Source organism: Pipistrellus hanaki (assembly GCF_964339955.1).
Source record: "Pipistrellus hanaki genome assembly, chromosome: 5".
Classification (NCBI taxonomy): domain Eukaryota; kingdom Metazoa; phylum Chordata; class Mammalia; order Chiroptera; family Vespertilionidae; genus Pipistrellus; species Pipistrellus hanaki.
Window position 1 is genome coordinate 25185765 of NC_140507.1, and position 14773 is coordinate 25200537.

General features: G+C 56.8%; 2 protein-coding genes across 2 annotated transcripts; one reads left to right on the top strand and one right to left on the bottom strand.

The window, feature by feature from the left end:
* The first annotated feature begins 338 nt into the window (after nucleotides 1–338).
* On the top strand, nucleotides 339–10231 carry FCHSD1 (FCH and double SH3 domains 1). The gene is made up of 20 exons (XM_084884985.1): nucleotides 339–448; nucleotides 688–785; nucleotides 1404–1449; nucleotides 1842–1909; nucleotides 2234–2369; nucleotides 2455–2591; nucleotides 2672–2735; nucleotides 3573–3701; nucleotides 4166–4288; nucleotides 4464–4559; nucleotides 4994–5119; nucleotides 5520–5624; nucleotides 5793–5954; nucleotides 6567–6695; nucleotides 6776–6859; nucleotides 7013–7130; nucleotides 7266–7486; nucleotides 8779–8866; nucleotides 9900–9955; nucleotides 10093–10231. The coding sequence occupies exons 1-20, from the start codon at nucleotides 428–430 to the stop codon at nucleotides 10156–10158; spliced, it is 2073 nt and encodes a 690-aa protein (XP_084741111.1). The 5' UTR covers nucleotides 339–427; the 3' UTR covers nucleotides 10159–10231.
* A 643-nt stretch (nucleotides 10232–10874) lies between these two features.
* RELL2 (RELT like 2) lies at nucleotides 10875–14722 on the bottom strand. The gene is made up of 8 exons (XM_084885015.1): nucleotides 13932–14722; nucleotides 13290–13529; nucleotides 12825–12890; nucleotides 12669–12735; nucleotides 12003–12188; nucleotides 11378–11750; nucleotides 11225–11258; nucleotides 10875–10968 (listed from the first exon to the last, which is right to left on the bottom strand). Exons 2-7 carry the CDS (start codon nucleotides 13471–13473, stop codon nucleotides 11226–11228), a joined length of 909 nt encoding a protein of 302 aa, XP_084741141.1. The 5' UTR covers nucleotides 13474–13529; nucleotides 13932–14722; the 3' UTR covers nucleotides 10875–10968; nucleotide 11225.
* Between the last annotated feature and the right edge of the window lie 51 nt (nucleotides 14723–14773).

Here is a 14773-nt window from a genome sequence, read left to right on the forward strand (position 1 = left end):
TGTTTCCCTTGTCAGACAGACTTCACCCAGGCATCCAGTGACTCAGTTTCCCTGGTCGTCATCCTTCGCCCTTTAGGCCTGGGACTGGCCATCTGCCTATGTAAGTGGTTAATTAGAAATAATTACGAGCTGAGTCAGCGGCTCCACTAGAAATAGAACCCCGGCGTCTTGACTCAGAGACCTGGGGTTCCCCCTATCGCCCTGCGGACGCGGCGTCCACCCAGCGGCCCTGACGGACCCTTTTGGGGTATTGGAAGCTGCAACAGAGGTTTACTCCTCCGCGGCCCCCTAGCGTCTCGCCGCCCTACGCGCAGCCGGACCAGACGTGGGCGGGGCAGGCCGGGGCCTGTCGGGGGCGGGGCTTAGGAGTGGGCGGGGCCACCCGGAGTTCCGGAATCGAGTCGCTGCTGCCGGGGCTGGAACGGAGATGCAGCCGCCCTCCCGAAAAGTGAGCTCGGCCTGGGAACGGGGCTCGCGGCGGGCTGGGGTTGTGGTGGGGTCCAGGGGGCACCCGTCTCGCGGTGAGGGGCCAAGTAGTAGGAAGAAGGGGTCCGAGCCCGACCCAGAAGTAACCGAGGAAACAGCCGGGCCCCTCCCTCCCCGGCCCCGCCTCCTCCCCGCCACCGGCGCGGAGTGTTTTCCAGGCCCCCGCGCCAGGGGTCTGCATCTCTTTCTTACCCCCCGAAGGTGAAACCGGCCCAGGAGGTGAAACTTCGCTTCCTGGAGCAGCTGAACATCCTTCAGACTCGGCAGCAGCGGGAGGCAGATCTGCTGGAGGACATCAGGTAGCTCCTGTCCCCCCTCCGCGGAACCCCATCTTCGCGGTCGCGCTCTGGCTCTGCCTCTTCCCGGACGTACTCGGGGCTGGGGAGTGGGGTGGGGGAGAAACGGGGGGAGGGAGGGCGGGGAAAGAGCTCGCCAAACTTAGCCCATTCACAGCCCTCTCCCTAGGCCTGCCTCTCCAGATACCAGATTCCTCCCACCCCAATACATGAATAAACGCACTGGGACCCTCCCTCAACCCTCTTGATTTCACATCACTCCCCCCTCCTCCATCACTCTTAGGGCAGAAACCCCCTCCCTCTTCCAGACTTGTTGGGAGGCTGGCAGACCCAGGCCCTCCCCATCAGTCCTCACCTCCAAGTCCACAGATGGTTCTCCCAGGGTGGGGAGGACCCTGCTGAGGCGCTGAGCAATGAGATGGGTTTGACCTGTGTTCCAGCTGCCTGCGGTGATCTCAAGGACTCTCTGTAGTCTCATGGCCTCCTGGTGCACACTCTAGGCCTGGCTCCCCTCTTCCACCTGCCCTGGCTGAGCAAAGGATTGGGGGTAGAAGAAAAGGACCAAATAGTAACAATCCCTTCCCACCCTCTTCTAACCCCCCTCCCCCCAAATCTCCACAGATCCTACAGCAAGCAGAGGGCAGCCATTGAACGGGAGTATGGGCAGGTATGGGACTCCTTTCTCTAGACCCACCCGTTTGTTCTAGCCTCCTGTACACTCCACACATACTCCTGTTCTGGTCAAGAGCAAATGCCTAGAGTCCGGCAGATTTCTATCAAATCCCTTTTGTGCTATTTATTAGATGTGTGACCTTTAGACAAGTCACTTAACCTTTCTCGGCCTCGATTCCTTTCTCTGTAAAACGGGAATAACAATAATTGTTCCTTCATGTAGGGTTGTTGTAAGGGTGGACTAAGTTAGTGTCTGTAAAACACTTACAAAGTGAGAGGCACACGATACACATCTGGTGAGTGGCATTGTTCTCTTCTGACCCCATAGTCTCCCAGTTGGGGGGAGTGTTGGGAAGGGAGCTGGGTCTGTGATGACTTTTCCACCAGGCGCTCCAGAAGCTGGCTGGGCCGTTCCTGAAGAGGGAAGGGTGCCGGAGTGGGGAGATAGACAGCAGGTGGGTCCCATGGAGGGGGAGGGCAAGGGACCAAGGAGGGATGAGGGCTCGACCCCAGGAACCTGTGGGGATGAAGGCCCAGTGAGGGAGGAGGGCATGGGAGCTGACACAGCAGCGGGAGAGGAGCTGACCCAGCAAGGACACTGTAGGCGGGGGTGGAGGACATGAGTGATCCTTGTGGTGAGCTAATGGGCTGATCGATTGAGGGCTCCCAGACGAGGGGGATGGGAGAGCGCTCTGTCTCCCATGGTGCGGGGGGTGGGTGTCTTGTGAAGCTTTGTAGTGCTTCCCTCCCCAACATAGACTTTCTCTGGGGGGAGGCAGGATGGTGTTTGGTGCCTGGCGCTGTCTGCTGGATGCCACCGTGGCTGGGGGCCAAGCCCGGCTCCAGGCGTCCGACCGATACCGTGACCTGGCAGGGGGCACAGGGCGGAGTGCCAAGGAGCAGCTGCTGAGGAAGGTATGGCTCAGTAGATGGGGCGAAGGAAGGGCTGGCTCAGGGCTGTAGGTGGTCTGGGGCAGACTCTGTGTGTCCATCCCCCTAGGGGGCAGAGAACCTCCAGAGGGCGCAGGCCGAGGTGCTGCAGTCTGTCCGGGAGCTGAGCCGAAGTCAGAAGCTGTATGGGCAGCGGGAACGTGTGTGGGCATTGGCACAGGAGAAGGCGGCTGATGTCCAGAACAGGTGGGGTCATAGGGAGTTAGGAGCCTGGGGTGGGGGTGAAGGCGTGGCCTAATCTTGACTCCTCTCCCTTTTCTGCTTAGGCTGAACCGAAGTGACCATGGGCTCTTCCACACTCGGACCAGTCTCCAGAAACTCAGCGCCAAGGTTCGGAGATGCGGGCACATGTTGGGGCAGGGAAGGGGTGGGTAGAGTAGTCTAGTGGTTTGCAACCCAGGGGCATAAGTCTGAGAGCCTGGGATGCATTCAGGTTTCCCTAGTTCCTTGATGGGTGACCTTGGGTTAACTAGATTTCTTTGAGCCTCATTTTCTTCATCTGTAAAATGAAAATAGTGCCTTTCTCTTCCATTCTTTGAATATGCATTTATTGAGGACTTCTGGGTACTAAGCACCATTCTAAACACTGGGATTCAGTCGAGAACACTACCAATGGAGTTCCTGACCGCATAGCCTGGTCAGGAGAGACAGATAGTAAAAACAAAACAAAAGCCAACACAAAAAACAATCACGTTAGGTGAAAATAAAACGTGCTCTGATAAAGGATAAAAAGGGGCTGTCATTTAGAGGGATAGCCTCTCTGAACAGGTGGCCTGAATGTCAAGAAGGAGGCAGCCATGCAAAGATCACGGAAAGGTCAGAGGAGGAACATTCCAGGGAGAGCAAAGGCTCGGAGGCAGGAATAACTCTGTAGGCTCCAGGAACTCAGGGACGGCCAGTGTGGCCAGAGCACTGTGAGCGAGGGGACAGACACGGGGAGAGGTCAGGGAGGGTGCGGGGGCCAGCTCCTGCTGGACCTGGTAGACCACGATAAAGAGCGGCCAGGGTGTCATTTCAAATGTGCACAGATGCCCCTGGAGGATGTGTACATTTTTAAGAATGGTGTCCAGCATCTCAATAATGTTAGAGTCTATTCTGGAGTTGATTGGCCTTGGAAGGACCGTAAGGGTTCCTGGTTCATGTTGACACCCTGTTTTCCCCTCCTAGCTCTCCACACAATCGGCCCAGTACTCGCAGCAGCTGAAAGTGGCCCGCAATGAGTACCTGCTCAACTTGGTGTCCACCAATGCCCACCTTGAACACTACTACCGGGAGGAGCTGCCCACGCTGCTCAAGGCCAGTGCCAGCCTCGATCCCCCTGCCTCTCAGCGGGAAAGGAAGGGAGGACCTTCCCTGCTTCCTGCCAGCAGCAGGCTGGGCGGTGGTAGGGACTTAGCCTGCGCAAAGTCGGTAGAAAATATAGTATAGTTGGGTTCTGGTTCTGCTTCTGACTGGTGGCATGACATTGTGCAGGACGCTTCACCCCTCTGAACCCCAGTTTCTTCATCAGGAGTAAACCCTGCTCTGCCTCCTTTTAAGACTAATGGGGCCCAAGCGGGGAAATGGATGTGAAAATTGCTTTTTAAGTGGTTAAGTACTGGGCACACCAGGGCTTATTATTAGAAGCAATCCATAGTGTCTTATTCCTTTCCCCTTCCCCATACCTCATGTCCATCACCCATCCAAACCTGGACAGAGAGCCTGCTTTGTGGTAAAGGCCCGGGGGAAGGGTGGTGTCAGTATCTTGGGGTTCTTTCCAGGCCCTGGTCAGCGAGCTGTTGGAACACTTGAGGGACCCTCTGACCTTACTGAGCCGCACTGAGCTGGAAGCCGCAGAGATGGCGCTGGAGCACGCCCGTCGGGGAGCGCAGGCAACCTCCCAGGTGAGGGCAGTGCCCGATAGATACCCGCTCCCAGCGATGCTCTGTACTCGCTCCCGAAAGAGACCACCCACTGTGTGTCTCTCCCCCCTTCTTCTCACCTTGTCCTTTCTTCCAAGAGCGGACAGGCTTGGAGAGGGAGCCAGTTCATGGCTGACTGACTTCTTCCATTCCCCAGGTAAGCTGGGAGCAGGATCTGAGGCTCTTTCTTCAAGACCCCGAGGTGTTCTCCCCCATACCGCCGCAGAAGTTTCAGCCCGCAGGGAGTGACCAGGTGAGACCTCCCTGGCCGTTGGAACCAGGCCACATGTAAAGGGGACTGTAGTTTAGGCTCATCCCCGTTATCCTTCCGATGATATTAACTTAATAACCTAAACCGTGGAGAGGAGGTTTCAGACTCCAGTTCCCCTCTCTCCCACCAGGCACAAATGAACACACTTAATCCCACCGTTCGCTCTCTTCGCCGCGCTATCCTCCTCATTCTACATCTGTCCCTCAACTGGGATCCCATTTCTGGGACTCTCTCTGTGTCTGTGTTCACATGAACACATACCTGTGTCCACAGTCTTAGGTGTGTACCCCACCTCTGTCCCTGGAGGTCAGGACAAGAGACAAGTAAAAAGGAGAAAACGGAGGGGAGGGATGTAGAGAAGGAGCAGCATCAGGTCCTCCCCACAGCCCTCAGGCCTCCCTCCCCTCATGATTTAGGTATGTGCCTTGGAGCTGGAGGGGGTCGCTGGAGGTGTGGCTGGGGAGAGTGACCTGGAGAAAGAGGTTCAGCGCTGGACGAATCGAGCTGCCCGAGACTACAAGATCCAGAACCACGCGCTTCGGGTGAGGAGGGGGGTGCAGGTGTCACGGTGGACGAGAATATCTGAGAGGCGGAGATCCTGGGGTCACTGGGGATGTCCTAGTGCGGGCAGGAGGGGGGCGGGGGAAGGGGGTATTTTAAGCCAACTGTGTGGCAGTGTAGTCAAGAGCACAGCTTTTGGAGCGAGACCCACCTGGGTTCACATCCTGCTCTGTCGCTTCCAGGTTATGTAACCCTGACTAAGGGAGTGGCTTACTCTCTCTGGACCTGTTTCCTCATCAGTAGATCAGGACGAATACTAGCACCCACCCCACAGGGAAGATCAAATGATACAATGCATATGAAGGCACTAGCAAAGTGCCAGCTCCATAGAAGTTGTGCCCCATAGCATCTCCGTCACCCTGTCCTCTGCTCCCAATCCAGGTGCTGCAGCGGCTGGAGCAGAGGCGGCAGCAGGCTCCGGAGCGGGAGGCTCTGAGCATAGAGCAGCGGCTGCATGAAGTAAGGCAGAGCATCCTGCGGGCACAGGTGAGACACTCCGGGGTTAGGGGGCCTGAGATCCCGCCTCCTCAGCCAACACCCTCCTTCTCTCCTCCGTCTGATGGAGGAGATAAAGGGTGAACATATTTGGGGAGGCTCTGCTCACCTCCCCAACACAAGCCCAGCCATAAACCGGATCCCTCTTCCCCATGCCAGGTGAGCCAGGTGAAGGGGGCCGCCCGGCTGGCCCTGCTGCAGGAGGCTGGCCTGGATGTCCAGCACTGGCTGAAGCCAGCCATGACCCAGGCCCAGGACGAGGTGGAGCAGGAGCAGCGGCTCAGCGAGGCCCGGCTGTCCCAGAGGGACCTCTCTCCCACGGTGAGCTCCTTCCGCTCCCTGCCCGCACACACCCAGCAGGGCGAAAGTCCCTGGTGGGCGTCAGGCCCAGTAAAATGGGAATCACAGCAGTACCTACATCAAAGGGCTGTTCTGAGGCTTAAATGAAATCACTGAAGTCTAATTCTTCGCATGTTTATAGCATAGAGTCCCCAACAAACTTGTATGGAGTATAGGACTGTGGTGATGAGCCAAGGTTCTGGGGACGGACCGTAAGTGATTTGTCACTTATTACCTGTGTGATCTTGGAAAGTGACTTACCCTTTCTGAGCCTCAGTTTTCTCCTAAGTAAAATGAGGTTAATAGTTATACAAAATAGCAGTGGGTTATGATGAAGTTTAAGTAAGAGGACATACATAAGATCCTTCATTAGCTCTGTGCCTGGCACATGGTAAGCCCCCAGGACTCTAACTCTGCAGTCACCGTTAGTCTTATCCTGCCCTGTGGTGACTTTTCTTGTGATATCTGATGAACGGATGGGTGGTGCTGCCTTGGAGGAGGACCCACCGAGTTCTTCAAGGGTAGGATGGAGGAGAGGGAGATACAATGGGAACTTGACAGTGACAGTGACGTCTGTTCTCTGTTCCCCTCCAGGCGGAGGATGCTGAGCTCTCGGACTTTGAGGACTGTGAGGAGGCTGGAGAGCTCTTTGAGGAGCCCGGCCCCCCAGCCCTGGCGACCAGGCCCTTCCCCTGCCCCGCACATGTGGTGTTTGGTTATCAGGTGTGGATTCGGGGGTGGGGACCTCAGCTGGGCAGGGATGAGGGACAGCCAAGTCCTAAATCCTTCCTTGTGGGGCCCAGGCAGGACACGAGGATGAGCTGACTATCACAGAAGGCGAGTGGCTGGAGGTCATAGAGGAGGGAGATGCTGACGAATGGCTCAAGGTGGGTATGGACCCTGGGCTCTGACCTTGGGAGTTGGGGGCAGTGGAGGGACTTCCCTATGGCCCACAAGGACTCAGCCAAGCAAAGCTAGAAGCCTGAGTGGAGGAGGGTCAGGGCCATGGCTATTATCTGTTCTCATTCCTGGGTGAGCAGGCTCGGAACCAACACGGCGAAGTAGGCTTTGTTCCTGAGCGCTATCTCAACTTTCCCGACCTCTCCTTCCCTGAGAGTGGCTACGATAGCAACAATCCCTCAGGGGCAGAGCCCACAGGTAAGAAAGGAGAATTCTTGGTCAAAGGATGCTGGGTGTGGAGAAGAGTTACTGAGAAGCTGTGACCCTAAGGTGTCATGGTCCTGGGCACCACCACTCGCTCCACCCCTCACCATCTCTCCCGGGTTTCTGCAGCATTCCTGGCCCGTGCCCTGTACAGCTACATGGGACAGAGTGCAGAGGAGCTGAGCTTCCCTGAGGGGGCGCTCATCCGCCTGCTGCCCCGGGCCCAGGATGGAGTGGATGATGGCTTCTGGAGGGGAGAATTTGGGGGCCATGTTGGGGTCTTCCCTTCCCTGCTGGTGGAGGAGCTGCTTGGTCCCGTAGGGCTACCCGAGTCTTCAGACCCTGAACAGGTGAGGCACCCTGAGTTGACCTTCCCATCCCATTGAGGCCCCATATTCATCTTAACACTCCGTCCCCTCTCCAGGCTTACCTCCCATAGGGACTTGGGCCTCCCCATCTCCTACGGCTGGCTGAGAAAAAAGAAACCAAGGCAGTCTTCCTAAGAGTTTGGTGGTGCTACTTTAGTGCTAGATAGCTCTGAGTTCTGGTGCCCATTACAGTACCCAGGGCAGTTGTTTGACCTCACCGACCTCTTTCTTTATGAGTAAAAAGGCAATAATACCTATGGTAGCAAGCCCACTGTCCTGGCTGTGGATAATGGCGGTAAAGCCCTTAGCCCAGAGGCCTGCAGGAGGTGCTTTAAAATACAGTACTTGCCCTGGCTGGTTTGGCTCAATGGATAGAGCATCGGCCTGTGGATCAAAGAGTCCCAGGCTCAATTCCAGTCAAGGGCATGTACCTTGGTTGCAGGCTCCACCCCAGCCCGGGCCTTGGTCTGGGCGCATGCAGGAGGCAGCCAATCGATGTGCTTCTCTCACATCAGTCTTTCTGTATTTCCCTCCCTCTTTCACTCTTTCTAAAAGATCAATGGAGCCGAAACGGGTTTGGCTCAGTGGATAGAGCGTCGACCTGTGGACTGAAGGGTCCCAGGTTTGATTCTGGTCAAGGGCATGTACCTTAGTTGCTGGTACATCCCCAGTAGGGGGTGTACAAGAGGCAGCTGATTGATAATTCTCTCTCATCGATGTTTCTAACTCTCTATCCCTCCTTCTTCCTCTCTGTAAAAAAAAAAAAAATCAATAAAATATATTAAAATAAATAAATAAATAAATAAATAAATAAAGGATGGAAAAATATCCTCAGGTGAGGATTAACAAAAAATAAATTTAAAAAATTAAAATACAGTACTTATTATTATAATGCAGCGAGAAGAGCATAGGAGTAGAAGTCAGGAGACCCTGGCTCTAGCCAGGACTCTGCCACTAACTGGTTCTCTGATTTTGGCTAGATGGCTTAATCTGAGTCTTGCCCTTAATGCAGGATTCGTAAAGATCCCTACCTCATGGGGTGGTGGTGGGAAGTGAATGAATTGGTGCATGTGGAGTGCTAACAGAATGCCTGGGACATAGTGTCAGTACACACTGGCTGTGGAAATGAGTATCAGCTACAACCCTCATCCAGATACAAAAATTTGGCACTCTTGGTATTGGGGAGTGATAGGACAGGGACTGAAGATGGGATGAGAGAACAAGCTGGTGAGACCTTCCCACATGCCAGAACTAACTATGCCCCTCATCCTCAGATGCTGCCATCCCCTTCTCCTCCCAGCTTCTCCCCTCCTGCACCCACCTCTGCCTTGGATGGGGCCCCCGCACCTGTCCTGTCTGGGGGTAAGTAAAGGGAACTAGGGGTTTTGGGAGGGAAAGTGGCTGGAAGAAGGAGGAATCTTGGGATGCCTGGGTTATGCTTGGGAACCTCTGCCATCAGGCTCCTTGAGGCATGATGTGAGAAGAGCTTGGCTGTGGGGCCAGGCCCAGTGTTCCCACTCCACTCTATGACTGCCTAGTGTGTGATTTGGGGTGGAATGTTTAACCTGTCTGGGTCTTTACAGAGTGGAGTTGTTGCGAGTTAAAAAGATGTCTGTAGAGCCCTAGCTGGTTTGACTCAGTGGATAGAATGTCAGCCTGCGAAATGAAAGGTCCTGGGTTTGATTCTGGTCAAGGGCACATGCCCAGGTTGTGGGCTCGATCCCCAGTGGGGGGAGTGCAAGAGGCAGCTGATTAATGATTCTCTCTTATCATTGATGTTTCTATCTCCCTTTCCCTTCCTCTCTGAAATTAATAAAAATATATTTTTTAAAGATGTCTGTAAGAGTGTCCAGCATTGTGCCTGGCACATAGCAAGCATGCAAGCAATGCTGTGTTCTCATTCTTTTGAAAATTAGCCAGCTTCTTCTACAGTGCTTCCCTATACACATCCTCTGCTCTTAAGTCTTTTTTGAATGTTGCAAACACCTGGGTCTGTGTTATAATTTTCCTTCTTGGAGTGTTCACCTTTGCTAAAGTCTTCCGGTACTTACACTCTCTTCACAGAGCCTCCTTCCATAGCTCACTTGGAATGATTTAGCACGCAGTCATTCATTGTGCTTGTTGTGTTTCATTGTTAGGTTCCTGGCAACCACTGGAGGTGGGGGTGGGGGTGCTGTGGATGCCACCTCCCCTTCTCTGATACCGTGAGCAACGCTGATTGTACAGTAGATGCCCCCTAAGTGTTGAGGATGGATAGACTGATGGACTTTATGGCCAAGTTGGTGACTGTTTGTTAACTCAACAAGTATTTACAGAGTGCCACTGTCTTAAGTGCTGACGACGTAGCAATGAATAAAACAAAGTCTGAAGACTGACTTGTGATTCCTGTTCCCAGACCAAGACCTGAACTGCCCTGGACCCCTGGACATGATGGTGCCGCGACTCAGGCCGGTAAGAGCCTCTCCCTGGAGGAGACTGTGTAGGGAGGAGTCATTCCACCTTGTCCTGTTTTGTCTGTAGGGCTGAGGGAATGCCCAGGGACGTCCCCAACAGAGGCCTCTGGAGCACTGACTGTGTGTTCCCTACAGGTGCGTCCACCGCCTCCCCCGCCAGCGAAAGCCCCGGATCCTGGCCGTCCAGACCCCCTCACCTGAAGCCAGGAGTCTGCTGCCCCCGCCGAGATGCTGCTGCCGCCCTGTCTCCGTGCTGTCAGAGACCACCTTCAGTGATCCGGAGTGACACAGCCGGAAGCTGGAATCCCCCCGTTTCTGCTCTTATCTCCAGGGGTAGAAACTGCCCCTTTTCCGATTCTGAGTCTGGGACTCCTCCTTTCCCCCACATTGTCCGTCCTCTTACTGTCTCCAGGGCTTGAACTACCCCTTTCTTTTTTACCACCACTCCGGCTCTGGAGCGGTGAGATACCCTGAAACCTCTGGGGCTGGACCCCATCCCCCAAAGTCTTGAGAGGCTCTGGACAGTCTGTTTCCACCCTGCTCCGTCACCCACCCCGTTCCCGATGCCAGGGCCACGGGGGTTGGGGGCGGGCCTGTCAGAAGGAGTTGGAGCCATTATGTGAAACAACTGTAATGGTCTGAGCAGATTTATTGACAGTGAATAAAGGGCATGATGCTCAAGCCAGGGCTTGGGCCTTTTGTGCCAAGAGGGCGGGGGGGGGGGGGGGGGTCTAAGGTGCTATTGCTTTAAGGGGCCTGATCCCAGTTGCCACACTCTAGCACATGGAGCAAGGTGATGGGGAACGTGGGTCAGGCAGCCTGTTGGCAGGCAAGGAAAGGGGACTGAGGGATGGGGGTGGGTGGGTGCCTTCTCCCAGTGTCCTCCAGGCTGAGACTGATTAGGACTGGTCCCTCAGCTGGGGGCAGTGCTGTCCAGTGGAAAGTAGAGGTTTCATGGCCACCCAGCCCCTGGCTCTGCAACTGGTAGTTCTTCAGCAACAAAGAAGGAGGCTTGGGGGAGAGGAAGGGTAATAGTGTTGGCTCCTAGTCATGTTGTATTCCAGCTTTCCCCGGGGGCTGTGGTACCTTCCCTCTTCCCTGGAGGGCACGCCTGCTCCCCACCACCAAACCGAAGACTGTGTAGCAAAGGAAAAGCCTGCCGTTTACTGGGGGGGAGGGGGTGCAGGGAGCCAGCCAGTGGGCTTCAATAGTGTAAATAGGGGGTGCGAGGATGAGATTATCTGACTTGAAGCCCAGGCACACTTACCTCACACACCTTTTGCTCCCCGTGCTGGAGACACCTGAGTGAGAGGAGGGGTCAACAGTAGGAGAATAGGATCTGGGTCATATCCATGCACCCGTCCCCAGAGCAAAGGGCAGTAAGAGCTCAGCCCACCACAGCCGGGCCGTGTCTTCATACCTGGCGATCGGATGTGTCCGGTTTGCTCGGCTGTCCATTTGCCTCTTGTCTGGCCAGCCCTGGGCTGGGGCCCCTCCCTCCAGCCGCCAGCGGTGACTCTGCAGAGGCTCCAGGGCTCCCTCCAAGTGCACAAGGGTCTAGGTTGCTGTCCCTGAGTCCATTCTGCACTGCGGGGCTGGCAGGGGCCTGAGGCTGTGGCCCCTCAGGGGGCAGGCTCTCAATGGCTGGCATCCCTGTCCTGGACTGCCCTCCCCCAGACCCTTGACTGCCCCCTGGGTCCTGCCCTCCACCAGACCCCCAGCTCCTGTCTGTGGGGAAGCCATCGTGATGCTCATGCAGTCCATAGCGCCTCTCGATGTGTGTCACCCGGAACCTGGGAGGAAGGGAACACTGGTCTTAGGATCCCAACTCAGGACCTGCTTGGCCCTCCCCTCCAACCCGGGACATCTTTGGTTTGACGGCCACATCCCTGTAGCCTGGGGCAGCGGAGACCTCAGATTGCGGGGCACGTTGTATAACCTACTCCTGCTGTAGGTCACAATCCAGGAGTAGAGAGGTGGGACCCATCCTTGGAGTCAGGATCCCCCACCTCAACCTCCCTTGCCCCGCGGCACTGTGTCCCCACCTGCCCACAGAGAACACGGTGGTCTCCCCAGGCCGGGGGCGGCTCTTTCCTTCCTTGGAGCGTCCCTGACGGACCAGCGGGGGCCTCTTGTTGCGGCTGCAGTGGATGCAAGGGGCTGCAGAGCCCAGGTGCACTGTGTGGTGATGGGATGGGGCTCCATCCTGCAGGCTGGAGGTGGCCTCCACGCTGGACGGCAGAGAGGAGGGGAGCGGGGGTGACATTTCCATTCCTCGTCCTGTTCTGTTCGTTCCTGTTCTTTCAGCCTGCTCCTGAAGCCTCCAGGTGCCCACTCTCCCCAGGCCCCACCATTATTTTCTGTCTCTATCCAGTAAACTCAACATTAAGGTGGTAGTGATCACGTGTTCTCCTTCCCAGGGCTGTTTTCTAAAAAGAGGGCAGTGCTTAACCCAAAGGAGTGAACATAAAGCTTGAATGTAGTTCACAAAGGGTGAATGCAAAGCTTGATGGCATCCAGAAGGGAGGTGTGATGTGTAGGACGTGAGGTTCCTATAAAACTTCTTTCTTCCTACAGGTTAGCCAGCTTTGCCCTCCTCCCCCCTCCCCCCCCAACCCCAAACATGCAAGGAGACTGGGAGACGATTGTGCTGGAGGAGAGGGTACTCTCCAAGGCAAGCTAAGTCATGCTGGCCTTCGTCTCCAGCTCACCTGGACAGCTGCACTGTCCCTTCTCCTTCACTGTCCCCCAGCATCTCCTTCAAGGCCTCAGCATTGGCTGAGGGGAGAAGGAAAAGGAGTCAGTGGAGGTGGAGGTCAGGGCAAGAGAAAGTCAGGGGGTGGTTGCCGGGGGCAGCTTACACAAACCTTCATTTTGGATGATACAGCGAACGATCCTCTCTACTGTGTCCTCATTCATGTCATCGTCGTCAGCTAAAGGAAAAAAAAAAAAAAAAAGGTTGACAAGGAATTGGAAGCGAGTCAGCTTTGGGGGACACTATGGCTCCTGTGGCTGATGGCTCACGATAGAACCTTGTGCCTATGTGTCATCGTGCTGGGCATTAGCATTTCAGGGGCTAGGGCAGAAAAGATGAGAAAATCAATGGGAGCCCAAGGTTACCATCAGCGGGGCCCCACCCCCCCCATGCTGCCTTCTCTAGCCTTGCTTTCAGGGTGGTGTCACCCCACCTGCTGACCCAAGCAAGCATCACAAGGTCTTTTGAAGGCTTGGCTGGGACGTGGCTGGGTCTGTTGGCCAGGAAGGCAGACAGAGGTGTGGGGACAAGGGTAAGGAAAAAGGTGACTGAGACAGGTTCTAGGCTCCTCACTCACGGGGCTGGAGCTGGGTGTCATCGGGCTCCGAGCCCCTGGACGTGCGGCAGCGGTAACCTTTCTTCTTGAGCACGTGGCAGATCATGAAGCCCACGAGCCCCATGAGGAAGAAGACCAGCACAAGCAGGAAGAGCATGTACAGCCCATGTTGGGGTGGCTCCAGGTCAGGCTGTGGTTCCGCCATGAGGCCCTGGGGGGCGAGCGCGGGCCAGGACGCCTCCTGGGGTTTGGGGGCTGCGGCTAGGAAGGATTGGGGGAAGGGACAGAAATGCCATTCTCAGGATCTGAAACAGGCACGGCTCGGAGGTCCAGCCCCACCCACAAGGGAGCTGTCCGGGCCTGGAGTGCTGGTCAGGGCCAGGGGTGCTGGACCGCGGCTGTGCAAGCCCTCTCCCCCTGGTCCCGCTTTCCCGACGCCCACAGCGCTCCCCTTTCTAGTTTGTCCTGCGCTCCCGTCCCTTCCAAGGACACCACAGAGCGAGATGGGACGGAATTCTCAGGCGGTCAGCGCAAGAGTCGCGCCTGAGTCAGCGTCCGCACCGGCCTGAGCCAGGCCTCTGCATCCCCCTCACTAGTTTGTACTCCAGCATCCTCCCCGCTTTTCCGGTCCCCCCCATTCTGACCACCTGGCCCACCCAGTACCGGTGGTTTGGTTCCGGCTTCGGCTCCGACTCCTGCTCGGGTTCCGGCTCGGAGGGGGGTCCTAGTCCGGCTCAGGGCCCCCGACGCCCTCCCGGCTCTCATCCCTCGCTTCCTTCCCCTCCCCCCTTCGCCGCCTCACCGGCTCCGGGCTGCGGCTGCAGATACCGGTGCCGCGGCAGGCGGGGGGGAGGGAAGGATAGAGAGGGATGCAGCCCGGCTGGGAGCAGCGGTAGATTCCGGATAACTCCGGCCCGGAAAGGAGAAGAGAGATGGCAGATGGCGTGCGCCGCCGCCGCAGCCACCCTGGGTTCCCAATAGCCTTCGCCTGTCGCCGGCCCAGGACCAGGGGGCGGAGCGCAGGTGTGCGGGGCGGAGAGCGCGGGCCGTGCGCGCTGGTGAACGCAAATGTGGTGTGCGGCGCGTGACTGCGCCGGGCCCCCCCGGGAGTGTGCGGCGCCCAGCCTGGGTCCGGGTGGGGTGGCCAGCCAGGCAGGGGAGTGTGTCCTCTTGTCTATCCGGCACGCCTGGCGCGGCTCCCGCCCTTAGATACCCAGGCTGGGTGGACGGCCAGGAATCTCCCCAGGGGATCGGGGGGGGAGGCCGGCTTTCTGAACCGGAGACGGGGCGGCGTGGCCGGCTCTCCGGAGCCGTCTGGAGAGGTGGCCACGGCAGGCACCCGATGTAGGACAGGTGGCTGGACGGGAAGTCTCAGCTTCTCAAAGATCTGACCCCTCGCCTGGGAGGAAACGGCCCTCGCATCCTAAGACAGATGCTACCTGTCTTCTCGGCCCGAGCCCTGACGCTCACGCCCAGAACAGAGCCGCAGGGGGCGTGTCTTGGGC